We start from the raw sequence: 16,875 nt of genomic DNA, 5'->3' as shown, positions 1-16,875 counted from the left end.
AGGAAAAACCTGATCATGTCTAGTCATGTTTTTTTATTTTTTCTTCATAGCATATGGCTGATGTGATGTTTGTTTTCCAGTATAGAATGTAGTCATTTAAGAAAGCTGGGAGTTTTTTTCTGCGCCTTTTTCTGATCATTTTTAAACAAGATGTTTTCCCCCGACTGGAAAGGAAGACGAGGTGCAGATTAAGCACGGATTGCAAAGGCAACATTTCCACTCTGGTTTGTCAATGTCGATTATATAACCTCAAATATTATGAAATTATTAGATTATCTCACATTCTGTATGATATCTTTAAACATCACTACACTTGCTTAACACTAGTGATGTCCTGATGAAGCTCCATGAAGCAGTGTCATGTTGTTCAGAGGTCCGTAGGTGGCGCCATCAGTTAAAAAATCACATTTATTTGGACAGTTGTTCAAAACAAAGAAAAATAGTGCAGAGACCGCCATCTAGTGGACTCTGAAAATATTGTTATGCTTCATGAAGTTCCATCAGACCTTCATGTTTGTTCCTGCTGCTCTTCTTATCTCTGACGTGCATCTGACAATCATATTCTCTTAGGGGAAGCTGGTTAAGGTTTATCATTTAAACACTGTGACTTCCTTTCTCTTTTATATTCCTTTTTATCATCTGAATAATCTTTATCTTGATGAAGCTTCGTCATCATCCTTTTATTACCAACGTGTCGTTCCTACTAACAAAATACATACTGAAACCTACACAGTTCTATATATATTTTTCCATTATTCCTGATAAATGCAATTAAAAAATTACATTGTCTATATATAGCATTATATATATAATCATATATATATATTTAATAAACGCTGTTTTGTAGTCTACTGAAAGGCTCGCTCTTAAGAACATAGCTATTCACCATCACCAGAAAAGTCACACAATGAAGGGGAGTAATTCAGTTTATTTACAACCAGTAGCAACTACAATTAAAAAAGAAAAAAGTTCATAGCAGCCCAGCGCCACCTACAGGTCTGTTATCCAAAAAGAAAATAAAAGGACTCCGTATTCATCTTAAACATCATGCAATAAAGTGCCAATATAAGTTTAATTGCTTTTTTCCTTGCGTGAGAGGGGGAAATATTTGTGAGCACAGTTAGCACAGCTAACATGAGTTTCTTAAACCTAATAACACCAGAATTGTGTTAATTTAGCGCAGAGGCATTTTATGTTCTTTTGTAACTTGACATGTCAACTTTCACAACAGATGTTCTCAGTCAACACACATGAGTTATATTGTTAAACATCATCTGACTAATCAATCACACATTTTCTCAACATGCAAAATCAAAACGTATGTCAGGTAACTGCTGCCAAAAACCAGACTTTTGTACAACAAAACAATCCCTCTAGTCTCCTCACTAGACTTATTTACACAGTTGTGCACAGTATGTTCAAACACAGTTGTACAATTTAACAAAACAAAAATTCACACCAAAATCAATATAAACAGGAAAACTCTTTTAAAGCTTCTTTTTTTTTTGCCAGTAAATAAACATAAGTGAGATAAAACGGATCCTACCAAAGACAAAAGTTAAAAGTTGCCGATTGCCTTTTCACTACTCAATATTATTTGTAAGTTGCTGATGATTTCTTAACTTTGTGAGACTATTGGTATTAAAAAGTTTGGTCCCAGCCAATCTAACCATCCCGGCCAATGTAGATACTGTAACTAGTGATATTTAAAATAAACAGCGTTCATGATCCACCGCTAAATCCTATGAGAACTATTTTACTTTTTCATTTTAAAGTTATTTACTTTTAATATAGGAACGTAACTAGAAAATGACCAATGTACTAGCACTATTTGTTTTATTTTACATTATATACATTGAGACTTTTGTTTGTTTTTTTAATCCCAAAGACAAAGTAAAGCTGCCAATGATGCACTTTTTTAATCAGAGTTGTCTTATGTCGCTACTATGAACTAGTTTGATTGTTTAATATTTATAGATGCCTCAAGTAAGAGCCCAAATAACTGTTTAACCGTTTTTTAAAAAGAACAGCAGACTTCTAAATTACATTAGATAGATCCCAAAGTGATATGAAGGATGATTAAGAGTTATGACATGTACATATTTAACAAGTTCCACCGTTAACATATCCTCCTTTTTCGTTCTTCTGATCGTTTTCCGTGTGCACGCTCTCTTGCTTTCTGTTGACCATGTTCTCATTGCTGGGCCAATTGGAACGCTGGATGTTTGGTCCAGTGGGAGCGTTGCGAATGATGAATCTGGCCCTTCCACTTGGGTTGGTTCCTCTGCCCTGCCCTCGATGATTCTGAGTCGATCTGGTATCCTCGTCTCCATCTTTGCTGTCATGCTGCAAATAATACGTAACATATATTAGGAACAAGAAGTTTTTACTTATGGTACAATCCAGTGGAAGAGAATTACTACAATTCCATATGTTTACTTTTTATTGTTATATCTTTCCCTTCCTTCTTTACTAGAATGTATTTTCTATATTTACTAATGATGGGAGAAAGTTATTTCTGTATCTTAATTCGTCTTAAATCAACTTAACACGTGATCATTGCTGAAACTGGACTTACTTAAATCAATTTGAATGACATTTCTAAGATACTGAGAGCAACGTATGAGTTTAATACCAAGTAGTACTTCCAGCCCATAGGCGTATATTCTGGGTCCCACTCTTCTTGGTTGACATGGATGCTCTTTGGTTGTTCTCTGTTGCCTTTGTTCCAACTCCTTCCACGCAAGCGCATTTGCTGTAGTTGGACAAACGTGAGAAGTCAATTTCGGCATGTGGGAAAAAATGGAATGACTTTGACATCAAATTTGAAACTTACAAACTTGTCACGCATTCTTTCTTGTTCAGTCTCTCCTGGTGACGCCCTTTGACCGAATTGGCTTCTTGAGACTCCATCATCCTTGTGTTCCGGTTCACCATCTTCATCTTTTTGTGACTGAGAGGATGATGAAGAGGATGACGAACTTGAGCGTGATCGTTTGCCCTTACTCTTCCTACAAGGAAAATGTGTTAAATTCATACCTTCATAATTCACTAATATTTTCGGCTTACTTTGACTTCTTTTGGTGTTTCTCATCGGCCCTTTCACCACTAGATTCCCCGTGATCAAAAACACCCTCTCCCTGCTCCCGAGCGTTATCTTGTTCTCTTCTAGAACTCTTTTTGCGGCGTTCAATATCCAAACGTAGGTCCATGGGGTTCTCCTTGAGTTTTTCCCCAGCCTGCACAGATCAAAATAAAACAAAAGTCGTGGACAGATTTTGGAGGAGATATTAGTTGTTGTTTTTTTTGCAAGTTTGGGGTCGAAGGCTATTCTGGAAATTCATTATTCAAGGAAAATGTGCCTTCATAAAATACTAAATGCACATCAAAGTTTTCTTTTGTCTCTCAGAAGAGCTGAGTTAAGCAAAATAACAACTTCTGTTTCTGTTGTTTTATAAGGATCATTTTGATTACAGGTCAACAGTTTCTTCTCTCTCCAATATAGTTCTCATTTGAGCCCAAGAGCCCAACTTTGTAACTCGTCCCTGCCCCAAAGTAAAATCCTTTCCTTTGTCTCTGGTAGGGTATACTCCCAACTTGTAGGCTTGAATTCTTCTTCAGACAAATAAAAATATATATACTTGCACACAATCCTTTAGCAAAAGTGTTAACGGAAGCAAGTCTTTTTTAAACCTTATATTTGACCCAAAAATGTAATTTACCTGTTGTTTCTCGGTCCCTCAACTGAACCAGGTAAATGAAATATGTTTTTTGATAGCTGTCAGACATCATGCTTGTTAGCAGTAAGCAAGCCGAAAAATCTCTCCCTCTGATCTCAAACCCATTCTCAACTGTTAACCTCCGTTACTATCCCGTGATGTTTTGTGGGCCTATGAAAACAAAGGTGACATATGCTAATCTGGTGTTTTCATTGGTTAAAGATACTTACTGGGATATTTACTTAGATTCCCGTGGGCACCTCTGGTTTGGCAGCTTCCTTTTTTGACTTTATGCGATACTTTAGCCTTTTTGTCAGGCTTTTGCCCACAGTATAATCAACTCAGCATGAAGGTGATGTACAACAAACAACAATGTTCCTTATTTTGCTTTTGCATTGCTCACACTTTGAGCATTGCCTTCCAAAGAGCAAAGGTCTAAAGGCACCTGCATGCTCACTCCAGTTGTTTGTTTTTCCAACATAAGTCATACTGCAAAATATTCAGTCACCTTGAGAGTGCAATCTTCCGAGCTTTTCATCGCCTCAAAAAGTGGACAGTTTTTCTTAAAAGCACTTGGTGAAACATCAATTATCCTGTGTCAGGGAGACATTAGAAGAGAAACAATTAGACTACTAGCAACATGCTACAACGTTGATACTTGACAAGACAGGGAATTCCAGATGGAATGGTCAAAAAATAAAACTGACCTTTACCGAGCAGGTAGAAAAAGTGCAATACCCGAGAGTTGCTTAAGAAGGATGTGAAGCCACAGCACACAGAAGTGGAGTTGGTCACTTAAAAGTCAACTCTACCTGTGAATTTCTGGACTTTTTCTTAGCTTCATCGTTTCCTTTTCAGCAGCTTGTCTTTGGTACATGGTGAACCGTTGGCTTAGAGACATTCCTGATGGGGTTGCATGATGGGCTGAACAAAGAAAAAAGATGAAGTTTATGTTATTGTGCCTCTCAAGGAGTATTTATGCTTTCAGTACTCCTATGATTAGAAGGGAATGAGAATGAACACCATAAGAACCAGAATGTTAAAAACACAACTTCCAATGATGCAGTGAAATAAATGGTTTCCTTTGCTTTATGGATCACAAAAGCAAGGTACTTCTTTCACCTAGAAAATATGTCTTGAAATATTCTTTCAAAGTATTCAACCACATCCCTTAAGTATTTCTCACCTTATTAACCATTTACAGTTTTTTCCTTTTTTCACAATATCCACATGTTTTTTTTGTGACCACACAGCAGTGCATTTTAAATAAGGACACTGTTTTTATATACGGTACTGCTGTTCTTTTTTGGATAAGCAAATATTTCCAAATCTCTTTTCACCCAAAAGATAGGTTTTTCATTGTTTGGAAATCATAAGGCTGTGTTAAATATTAAACTAATGAGCCTGATGACAGAAGCAAATGTATAAATGAGTTCCCTCATAATACTGAAGATTGTACGTTTGAAGCTCATATGGAACAAAAGTGAACTCACCTCTGACGTGGTGGACGATGGCAACTATGTGTTGAGCAAACAACTCAGTGGGCAACCTCTGAGTGTGTGGAGTCTGCACATGTTGGAAAATGGAGCGAAACTCTTGGTCCCTTTTCTTGGATTGCACAAGACTGTGAGAAAACTCTCGCTCCTCAGCCAATATCTCAGCAGAGCTAGAAAATATTACAACCAGGACAGTTTGAATAATTTCTTCTACCTTAATATTTCTTAGTGTTAGTACATAATAGCCATGTTGGTCATTCTATTAGCAAAACAACTCATGAACAGATTAATTTAAAAAATAATTTCTGAAATGTTGATGAGGAAAAAACTATTCTATGGGTCCGTCTGGATTAAGGAAAAGTTTCAAATGCTAAATCGTTTTCTTACTGCTTATCTCTGTTCAGAACTTTAAAACCTCCGACAATGGAATATTGACTTCAGAAAACACGGTATGCGGCCCATTCATTTCATCTATTCAATTGTTAGTAATTTTGGGATTGCCACATGATTCAATTTTAATTGGGAATATTTCCAAATTTCATTGGCGACCTTGTAGTTACAACACTGAATGATAATGCCTTCCTTCACCCCTGCGGTCAAAGTTCAATTTTTGGTAACAACTCTAGATTCATGGAAGTTGATTTCTGCTCTATTTCAACAAACTCATCCAGAATTACCTTCTTTGCGGAGGCTGTTGTTTGTGTTTTTGTACATAAAAAGGGAGGATTCTAATACTCACCCAATGAACTTCTCTCCAAAGTAGTCCATCCTCACATCAAACTTTGGTTCATGTCTTTTCAAGGAAACAAAAGACGACTCATCTCTTTGATTAATAAACATATCCCTCTCAGGGTTTCTTCCCTTCACAGATGGTATGATGGAGGAAGAAGCCATTGGTTTGGGCAAACTTCTTTTATGGGAAGTTTCCTCAACATTTCCAGAGAGTTCCCTTTTTTGAAACATCTTATCCTGGTATTGACTGGGACGGCTCTCGTCACTCATCTCATGGTCACCCTGCCGTTTTCCAAAACCTGAGAAAGCAACTTTCTGCTTTGAGGGCTCATCTTCATTCTGAGATGACTTTACATTTGGCTTCTTTATTGGCTCCTTAATTGGCTCTTCATTGCTTAGAAAAGGGGACATTTTCAAGAAGCATTTCAGAGACACGTCACCATCACTATCCCCATCGTTGTCTCTGGGTAGGCTCTCAGTTTCTCTGTTTTTATGCTCGCCATCACATGACGGTGCGCTCTTGACATCACTGCATAGAGTTTGAGATTTTTTATTCTGTTCCTCCAAAAACCTTAAAACAATGAGAAAAAGATGATGAGTACCATCCATGACATTCAACAGCAGGAGTCGATTTATAGAGATGGTTCAGAGGCAACACTTACTTTTTAAAAGCAACAGACAGTGCTAGTTTATCTGCATCTGAGTATTCATCATTGGAGAAGAAGTCAAAGCTGGCAAGCATTGGATTCCGACCGTCTTTTGGGTTTTTTCTGGTAGATGACGAACCCCCTATTTGGGAGGAGTCACCTTCGTTCAAGTCGTTCTGATTGGTAGTTAGTTTGTTTTGGGCGTCGCTGCCTGCAGAGGTGTCCTCTGGATCAGCTCTCTTAGGGCTGTTGTTCAACTCCGTCAAGCCCTTTTGGCTCCCTTCAGTTTTCTCACTGATGCTGCAGTCAATGGCATCATCTATCTGGAGAAGGTCCATCCCCTCCCCAACTTCTCCTTCTGTCTGGACCTCTTTAAAAGACTCGACCTGGTCTTTCTCATCTTTGGGCGTTTGATTTGTCGGCAATATTTGCCTGTTTTTGGGGGAGGAGGAGTGCGAAGAAGGAGAAGAATGGTGAGAGATTCTAGACAATGGCGTGGAGGATCGATCAGAGTGACGTGAGTGACTCTGTGTCGGGCTTCTGGAGCATTTCTGGCTGTTGAAATATCCATCCTTTGAATACCTTTGCTGCTGTTGCTGCTTCGGAGGACGCTGTTTGCCGTTTTTCCAGTAGTTTTGGTTATAGTTGTAGTTGTAGTTGTAGCCGTTGTAGCCGCCGCGGCCGCCGCCGCCACCGCCGCCGCCACCACCTCTCCCTCCACGCTGGAAGCGTCCACGGGGGAAGTAGCCCCGCCCTCGTCCTCTGAAGTTGAAAGGCCTTCGGGAGCCACGATGGTATCCTCGGAAATCCCCGCTGTTTTGGTATGCCTTGGGATATTTCTTCTCCCGTTTATAAGATGGAGAATAGGATCTTGACCTTGACCGTGACCTTGACCTTTATTTATGACACAAAAGAGCAAAATAATTGCACCTTTAGCAAAAAAGAAAAATACATTATTTGCTGCATTATTACATATACTGGCATCCCATAAAGTGGGATGTATACTATCTCAGGAGTTGAGATAATATATAATGATAATATAACCTGAAAGGGTTCAAAGCAAAATTGTTTGACTAAATTTGACATTATTTAATTGTATATCAATGACTTATGCCCCAAAAAAACGTGTACCATTTCAACACACATGAGACGAACTAATGAATATATAACATATACTTGTTTTTATACCAAGTAAATAGAAAGTATTGATTAAACGGAAGTTCTAAAAAATGTGTTTGCGGGTTTGATGAACATCAAGAAAACTTTTAAAGTCTTAGAAACATCTTCCAAACTTGAGAACTGTACATGAGTACTCAAAGATCAAGTGAGGGATGATGGCTGGCCTATGTCCTCTGCTGTCAAGCTACTATATCTTAAACTGCTGATAAAGCTCATGCCTCTCCCGATATAACGGTGTCGGACAAGATTGCCTAGCCTTCTGTCGCATATGGATCCCACCAGCTTTACCATGCTGACGTCTGTTTGCTGCCTACATATGTGAGCATGAGTTTGGCCTTCTAAATTCAGTTTTGTTAAGGCGAGGAATATTGCAAAAGGGTACACCTTAGCATGGTTTTTTAATAATTTCCAAAATAATAAACAATAAGAAAAACATAATTCACATTACTGTGCATTTGTATTTAAATCAAGTGTTTTTATTTCAATTTTGCTGCTGTTTAAGATAAAGAAATATTGAACATTTAAACAATTTTTTTTTTCTTGTCCCTCACCATAGTTATTCTCAATGAGTTTAATGGATAGCAATAGGTTTTTGTTAATCAACAAAAAACGATGTAACGTATATTATATAGTAAACGATTACTACAGCATGCAATACCTCATTTGTCCGTATGGTGTCACTGCAGCTCTAGAAATTGCACCTCTTGTCTCAAACAACGCTCAGAAAATCCGACGCTACAACCCTTTCTTCTGAGATTAACTTTGAATAAAACTTTTCGTGGTCGATTGAAATCCTCAAAAACCTTTGAAGACATCAAACGAACCTCTACAGTCACTGAAGTGCTTTTCAAATATACTAATCCAGAGGCTGCCGTGATGTACTTTTAAACTTTTATAATATGGTTATTATGATTTCTGAGCCACAAACAGTGATGATGTCAAAAAGAAGGTAATCCATATAATGAAAAATAAAAGGATCAGCAAATATGTAGCTCATTTATCTGTGGAAAAAATGTTTAAAGCCAGAAAAAAAAGCCAACAAAGACATAATGCTGAGAGCTTACCTCTTGTGTTTTTTCATTGGAATATAGAGGATAAAACGGCCAATGTGCTCAGTAGCATTGCACATTCACTATACTAGTTGAAGAATCGACATCCCACATCCCTCTCCTTCTCCAGACAGTTCTGCTGGAGCTGAGTCACAAGGATTTGAAAGGGGGAGGGCGTCTACATGAAGCCTTGACTCTGCTTACCGTTTGGTGAAGCCAGCCAAGCTGTCTAAAGGGGAGTTAATTCATCCTGAATGAATGTTCACCGATTTGCTGATCTTGGACAGATAATGTGAATATAGTTTTGGTACCGGTGTCGAGCTCAGAGGAACCTTTGTGAGAAAACTTCAAACAAGATTTAATACGATTTAATGCGTGTATTTTCTCTACATCTGGTCGATTTTATTGTAGGGTTGATCCTCCTGCAAATGGTTCAAAATCATCAGCAGAAAACCTGCCATACATCTCTTTATTTTCTCATTGACATCACTATTTTTATCAACCACTTAGGGGGGTTGCTTTATGCAATTAATTGCATTCAATGTCTGGTAAATATGACTTGTTTTTTTTAAGTGTTCACTAGCACTTCATGCAGAGCTTATGTTTGAAATACAGGAGAATTTGCAATGACTAGAAATGCTTCTGTTTAGGTCTTAAACCTTTACTTACTTAAACCTAACCCTAACCAAAACAACAAACAACTTTATGAAAACACCTTTTTATAACCTCAATGTGCATTTGCTTATGCATTATATTCAATACAATATTTAATAGAATAGTGGGGGAAAAAAAAGATTAATTATTAAAGATAGTAAGTAATTAATTTATATTTGTAAAGCGCCTTTCGCAGACCATAAATATGATCTTTTTTGTATGTGTCGACAGCGCATTACCAAATAAAATCTTTCATTTTTGAGCATGATTTAAAATGTCCTACGTCAGTAGTGTATTTCTGAATAAAATATAACATTTAAAAACGTATACTTTAACAATAATGTGCCAAAAGAAAGGAGCAACGAATAAAAATATCCTAAATATAATGTGAAATTCTGGGAAAAAAGTTAAATAAATAAAATGTTTGTTTAATAAAATAAGAAATTAAGAAGAAAATTGACCAGTCAATTGGCCGTAATATAAGCATTGCTAAATTTTGTATATGACTTCATTCTATATATGTTTACAGATTCAAAATATAAATATCTCAAAATAAATTTGGACCAAAAATGTGAGAATTATATATTTTTGTAAACGTATAATAAATAGGGTTGAAGGACAAATCTTAAGGAGAGAAAGGAAATTGAGTTTTACATAAAATAACTCTCATGAGATTATATTTAGTGCTGACTAATTAATAGAGTCAAAAGAAGGAAACAAAACTTGCAGCCTCTCGAAGAGTTTCGTATACATTTTCTAGTTTTTACTCAGACCTCATGACGATATAAATAAAGTCAAACTGTTGCTTGTGCCCCTGATGCTAGACTTTATCCAGGACTGATTTAGACCCATCATTGCGTTTACTTAAAACTTTAAAAAAAAACATTTTCCACACGAATGATCAGAACCACAGCATCAGCTTCTGCAGTATTTCAATCTAAATTCCTCTCTAAACCTCATAAAAACTGTGATAACATTTACTTTAGCTTAATTAAATCCAATAGAGAGACAAACCTTTCCCCAAACACTACTTTCTTTTAGACACAGAAGCTTCTGTAATGTTGTTCAGATGTTGGATTATAGCCAAATTTATGATTTTAGGTCCTTTGTGTTAAACTAAAACAGTGATATTTAAGAACTGACCAAATTTTCAGTCATTAATAATGTTAAAGAAACTATATATATTGCTGACCTGGAGTAAATATAAATGTTTCAAATACAAATATTTATAAGCAAGCGATAGTTGTTCTTGCCAGTGACCCAGTGAACTTATCCAGGATGTTACACGCCTTAGCTAGGAGTGCCTGCAGTAACCCATGTTGGAGAGCAAAAGTGGGGGTTCATAAGCTTAGAAAAACATAAGCAAATACAAGGGAAACACTAGACTGAACAAAACAATGATTCTGTTTTATTTTTTTTTATTTTACAATGAGTAAATATGGTCGAGATAAAAAAGCATTATTCCTTAAAAATATAGCTGTTAATATCTGTGTAGAAAAAAAAATGAAAATGGGAATATAAAAGCAATGGAAAGATTTAAGTAAATAGACAAATAAATTTTAATTTTTTAAAAGTTTTTTAGGATTATTAGTTGTTGTGCACTTATTTATTTTATAGTTTCATTACATTTCTACATCATCAGTATTGTCACACCTTGCCCAGGTCCTCTTTAGATTCAAGTAATAATAAAGTGTCTTTAAAGTTATTTAATCTCCATAAAAAAAAGCGCTCGCAAGATGACAACATTAGCCGCTAAGTGTTGCACCAGCAATGTATATTTAATGGCTAAGCAGCTGCACCAGTCTTCAATAGAAAATATTCAATGAGTTTATTATGTGTTAACTTGTGGCACCTCCTCCACAATATGTTGTGCAAGCCAAATATTTCTTTTATCATTCTTAAACAACTGGTCATTTTGTTCTTTTGCATTGGCATAATAGCAAGCAATAAACACGGTAATAATCACTCTTAATATAAACCACATTTTTTTTAAAGATCTGTTTTCATGCTATTCATCAAACCTCATTTTAAATCGTATAATAACACCATGTAATTTCAAAGAACATCACAATTAATTTTAAATAAAAATGTACCTGTATCTATTTTTCCCTGACCGAGATCTTGAGCGACTCCTCGAGTACGAGGTTGAGCGGGATCTTGACCGTGACCTGGATCGTGTCCGGGAGCGACTCCGGGACTTGGATCTGGACATCATTGCAGATGGTCCTCCTCAAACTGTCCAGAAAAAGAAGATGAAATTAGGCCTTGTGTGTATTCCAAAGGTTACCCGAGAGTATGCCGTTGATAATCACCTTTTACACAATCTGAAATTAAGCAGACGTTCAAAGTGAAATCTAACTGATGACCTGGTTGTTCTCCACTGTCTCTGGAGAAGCCGCTCGATAAAGCCCGGCAGCTGTTATCAAGAAAGAAGCCAAACTGTTGATGCGTGTCTGAGGAGAACCTGTTTTATTTAGTCACTCATCATTAGCATAAAGGGCAGTCGCACATCAGTCATCTGACGAGTTTACAAGCAACACAAAAATACATTTGTCAGCTCGTTTTCTTGCCTGGAGTTATACAAAAAAGACTTGAAAAAGGGAAGTTGGAACACATATCGTCATGGGAATGGCCTGTTAGTGATCATTCTGGTCACGTTGACTTTCTGTAGATTGTTTCAGTTTTGAAGCAATAACTGAGCTCTAGACAACTCTTTCAAACAAAGGGAGGTTCTTGTTCTCATGAATGAAAGATACATTCGGCTTGTATAAAATCTAAATTTAATATATAGTTTGACTTTACTTTGTGGCCTTAAACGTTCCAAAGCAGCTAAACTTTAGGCTCAAAGGCCGTTGAACTAGGTGTTGTAGAGAGGCCAAGAAGATTTTATTTGAGAGACAAAATCTTTTCTTTTTGTTTTTATGGAAAATGAGTTCATATTTAATGATTCTGGGATAACGTAAGCACAGTTACTGGTTTCAAATATAGTTTTTAATTTATAACAACTGCACAAACACAGCAAGTTCTTGGAAAACACCTTTGTTATCTTTTTTATGTTATGTATTAAAACAAAAGTGTTCCTTGTAGTTTGTTCCGCTTATTAAGGAAGTTAAAAGGTATATCGTAACTATGTAAATCTTTTTAAACAAATGAATTTCATCTGAAAAGATTGCAAATATACACCTTCTATTCAATGCGAGTTACTTTACTGCAGTGGCATGCTGTGCAACCTGCTGTGTTATGTGTGTGGTTCCACACCCTCGTCCAGCTTTATATATCAACACATATAATTATTGTTGTTTAAAGGAAAGAGTATAAGTCCTTCGACTTATTGTGTTCTAAAGTACCGTTTCACGTGGTGATTCTTACCGTTACCAACTTTCTAACTCATTATCACCTCTTGGACAGAAGTATCTTCGGCTTTTATCATTTACACTCGATATGAGGTTCAGCGAATGCTTGAGATCAAATGTCTGATCTTCCGTTATCCTCTGGAAAGAAGTTACTGTCTTACGTGATAGATATTCTAAAACTGACGACCACATGCTGGTCTCCTGTGTATCCTAGGTACTATTTTCAAGGGTAATGGAAATGGATCTTCTGACTTCGCTGTGCTCTCTCTGACTGCCCACGATCCTTCCTCCCTGCAGGGCTCGTTGTGTTTGTCTTCCTGGGACCAATTTCCTGAATGGTTTAGTTCCAACAGACCCCCACATTTTGCTTAAGGTGTCTGTTTTAAACAGCCATTTGTGAGCCACGTTTAGCCCATTGTAATGGAACAGACTGTCATTATATTGTCCTGTTTTGAAAAGTTTTTTTTTCTTCATAGTTTTTCAATACAAATTTGCAATCGAACCAGCCCAAACATAGTACCTATGACTTCAGGCTCTGCTTTAAGTTAGTTTTCCGGGGGGTGTTCTCATAGTTCTATTTTGTTTCGAATGTATCTTCTCCATATATTTAACACAGTCACCTGTTGAATGGGAATCTTTCAGAAACATATTTAATGTTTAAGGACTTGAACTCTCAAGAGAAGGACGGTATTCTTTTCCTCTTGTTCCAGACTACTTTTGTTAATTCATGTTCTGCCTCTGGCCTCGTGAGTATGACCAATCAATCCACATTCAGCAGATGACTCATTGGATAGTAGATAGCAGATGACTTGAAGGATGACACAGGTTTGAATGCCCCCAAATAAAATCTCTATTAAGCTATTCATAAATAAGTAAATAAAACCATAAATTATGAATCTTGTCATGTCTGTTCGCGGGTAAGAAATATCCACGTTCTAGTTGAAGAACACACGTTCATGCGTGGACATATGTTCACACACACACAGCCTTGGGACAGAAAGCGACAGCTGTATAATCCTCCTCACCTGCTTATTCCATGGAAGAGCAAGAACAGCTCCTATCAACAATGGCCGGGCAACTTGATACAGCGCTCAAAGACACCCTGCACTCAATCAAGTCTCCTATCATTAAGACCGAGATGCCACAGAGGCAGCTGGAATCACATTTGCTATCTATATGTGCCCCAGAGACGCCACGCTCCCCATGACAGAAAACACCCGACAACTGTCCTTTGGCACTATCTTATTGAATGGTGGCGGTCGCACCAAGTTTTCTCTCAAGGCGCCTCACATGTCGAGGCAGTTAGCGATAACAAAACCACCAGAGTTGGAGTTAAGTACAAGATAAGCTGGACAGCTTCCTGCCCAAGTTATTAAAAGAAAACAACTGCTGCTGAATGGAGTCAGTGAGTGGCGTCCCTTTGAACCAACATCGTAGGCTTTTTAGTCTTGCCTTAAAGTTTAAAAAAACAACCTTATATGGTCTCATAGTGCTACGGGAAGCCTTGTATAAAATGAAAATGATCAATCTATTGAAACAGACTTAATTGTCATGCAATCTGAAAATGTACTGCAGTTATAAATGTGAAAAAGCAAGTACTATAGTCAACAAGTACATAGCTGCCACCCAGGACTAAGAGTATTGGGTGTCATGGCTGGATCAAGGCTGTGAAGGGATTTAAACAAGACTTATAGATGGAGGGCTTAGCAAGATCATGACTTTAAGGACCAGGACCTTTATAGAAAAAGACAAGACAACACGACAATTGCTTGTCTTTGGTGCCTGGCTTTTGGATCTAGTCAAAGCCATAAAATCTCTATTAAAAGCGCATTTGTTTTTAATTCTGAACGTGTATAGGTTAAAAGTCAACTTTTCAACTACTGAACTGATAAAAAATATGGGACACCTCTACTCATTGGAATCACATAAGTAATGTGTTTATTTTTTCCAGTTAATTCTGAATTTCACAGGTATTAATTATTACCATAATTGTATTTGTATTTAAGTTGACGTTTTACTAGTTGAGAGCAGCTGAGGAGACGTTTATTTTACCGCTGCTACCTGCTACTCCGGACTAGTCTTGAAAAATTCAATTTAATGTGCTAAGCAAGTTTGACTGGTATTGGTGACTAAATCATAGCGAACGTAATTCAGTTTTCAAAATGCCTTTTATTTCAGACACGCCTTTTATTTATGCTCTGCTGTTTGTCAAAGAGGTTTGGCTTCACAGGATGACCAGGAAATGCTTGTTTGTCACCATCAAGTAGTTGATGATGCTGGATGACTTCCAAGTAGAATTGTGAGGGATATTTTGTACTCTTTTAAAGTTTTAAAAAGCACTGTAAAGTGCAAAAAAACATGCAGAGGTAAAAAAAACAGTCAATTCAATAAGTTATCTTTATTAAATACTGTCATTTTATATTCCCTCCCACACAAATACTTGTAACAGTCTACATGACGACTATTTTCTATTTTTGGTTTTGAAAAGGTGATCCCGTCATTCGTTATTGGTTAAATCGTCTATATATAAACACTGCCTGGAAAAACATCCCGAGTACAATGATTACAGACCAAAGTCTGTCCACACAATAGACCAAAATTTCTTTTAACATTTAAATTTAGCGATTTAAACAATGACCCAGGCTGCAAACGTCCCGTCAAGTGTCAATTACGGCTGTATACATCATTTTTGTCCAACAACAACAATGAATGAAAGCAATTGAGCTGACTCTGGGTTGACTGCTAACAACATGAGCCACACTCGTCAACCTAACCAACTTATTTTGCTGTCTGCGGCTTGACTCAAATCCACTGGTGGTCCTCCAATTACACAAGATCCAATGTTAAATGTATGCATGTGGCTCATTTGTTGAGTCTGTTTGGATTAGTGTGTTACCTTCTGTTTGACTCCATTCCTTCATTATAAACTGTGAATTACAAATATCTTCATGAAAAAATAGAAACTTACCTGTTAGTCGTGAGTAACTTCTGTCACATTCAGGTTCCCTACAATGCTATGTTTTTCGTCGGTGGCCTCTGTTGGCTAAATGAGACTTGCATCAAGTCTGTCGGCCGGCGTGTGTGTGTGTGTGTGTGTGTGTAGGGAGACAGAGGGGGGTGTGACCACTCGGAGCTTCATGTTTCCTTGTCTGTCAGAACATATTTACTTTGTAAGTGGCACTGATGAGGTTTAAACCCAGCTGTTCAGCCAGAACATAAATAATACAAGGACGCGTGGATGAATAAAAATCTGCTGGATATTGTCACAGAATTATTGTGGACCCTGAGCAGATGCTACTGTGAAGCCAAACAAGTCAGTATTACATTTATCAAATGTTCAGATCAGGGGTAATTACATTTTCTGTAGACAACATTCTACATCTTAATTCTACAACAAATAACTTTGGCAAGATATGTTCCGTGGTAAAATGATAGAATACTACAAATGCAAAAAATACATATTTGGCATTTTTGTTAGTTTTTGTAAATGAAGGGCCATGGAAATATAGGAAAAGTTCCTAAATTAACGCTCTCGGGCCACACTTAATTACACTTAACTTAAACTGGTTTACGGACCAGTCTACAGATTAAACAAAATTAAAAATGCACTACAAAACTAAAAAAGAAACATAGTATCTTGACATGTCAAGAGTCATAGGCTAATATGACTTTGGGGGGGAAAAAATGTAGAAAAAGAAAATAACTATTACACAATAATAATACAAACAACAGAAATTATTTTTTTTTTCCTTTCTCTGCAGCCCGGCATAAAATGCCTCATGGACCAGTGCCGGTCCCTGTGGTTGGGGACCACTGACTTAAGTAAAATTTTAAAACTTAAAAGTTTCTTGTGCCATCATCAACATTTCTGGAAAATGTAATGGTACATTTAAGTTTAAAGGGAGTCTGTGCACAGGGTTAGGGTTTTCTCACAATTCTATCAGGCATTAAAGGCTGTTCAGAAGGTAATGATTACCAAAAAGAAAAAACAACTGCTACTGAGGAACTTTTTCCGAGGAGAATGGCGAAGATTTAACTCTTCTTTG

At 37.0% G+C, this 16,875-nt stretch overlaps 1 protein-coding gene across 3 annotated transcripts; it reads right to left on the bottom strand.

The window, feature by feature from the left end:
* Positions 1-916: 916 nt before the first annotated feature.
* thrap3a (thyroid hormone receptor associated protein 3a) lies at positions 917-15,899 on the bottom strand. 3 transcript variants are annotated; one of them, XM_087805430.1, is made up of 11 exons: positions 15,798-15,899; positions 11,570-11,711; positions 6,610-7,488; positions 5,955-6,518; positions 5,213-5,385; positions 4,532-4,643; positions 4,228-4,312; positions 3,070-3,239; positions 2,837-3,011; positions 2,636-2,755; positions 917-2,346 (listed from the first exon to the last, which is right to left on the bottom strand). In XM_087805430.1, exons 2-11 carry the CDS (start codon positions 11,689-11,691, stop codon positions 2,104-2,106), a joined length of 2,643 nt encoding a protein of 880 aa, XP_087661556.1. In that variant the 5' UTR covers positions 11,692-11,711; positions 15,798-15,899; the 3' UTR covers positions 917-2,103. The 3 variants fall into 3 exon arrangements, with proteins under 3 accessions (XP_087661556.1, XP_087661555.1, XP_087661557.1); XM_087805429.1 differs by lacking the exon at positions 15,798-15,899 and adding an exon at positions 11,789-11,910; XM_087805431.1 differs by lacking the exons at positions 11,570-11,711; positions 15,798-15,899 and adding an exon at positions 8,838-8,960.
* Between the last annotated feature and the right edge of the window lie 976 nt (positions 15,900-16,875).

Source organism: Callionymus lyra, chromosome 13, assembly GCF_982586985.1.
Source record: "Callionymus lyra chromosome 13, fCalLyr1.hap1.1, whole genome shotgun sequence".
NCBI lineage: Eukaryota > Metazoa > Chordata > Actinopteri > Syngnathiformes > Callionymidae > Callionymus > Callionymus lyra.
Note: the sequence above shows the minus strand (reverse complement) of the source record. Positions and strands in the feature narration are given on the sequence as shown.

Bases quoted from the DNA above. Each gene is read 5' to 3' on its own strand.
- thrap3a (XM_087805430.1), bottom strand. From the start codon at position 11,691: ATGATGTCCAGATCCAAGTCCCGGAGTCGCTCCCGGACACGATCCAGG. The intron at 4,644-5,212 runs GTGAGTTCACTT...TTCTTTGTTCAG, and splicing joins CATCGTCCACCACGTCAGAG to CCCATCATGCAACCCCATCA. The intron at 4,313-4,531 runs GTAGAGTTGACT...TCCCTGACACAG, and splicing joins AAAAGTCCAGAAATTCACAG to GATAATTGATGTTTCACCAA.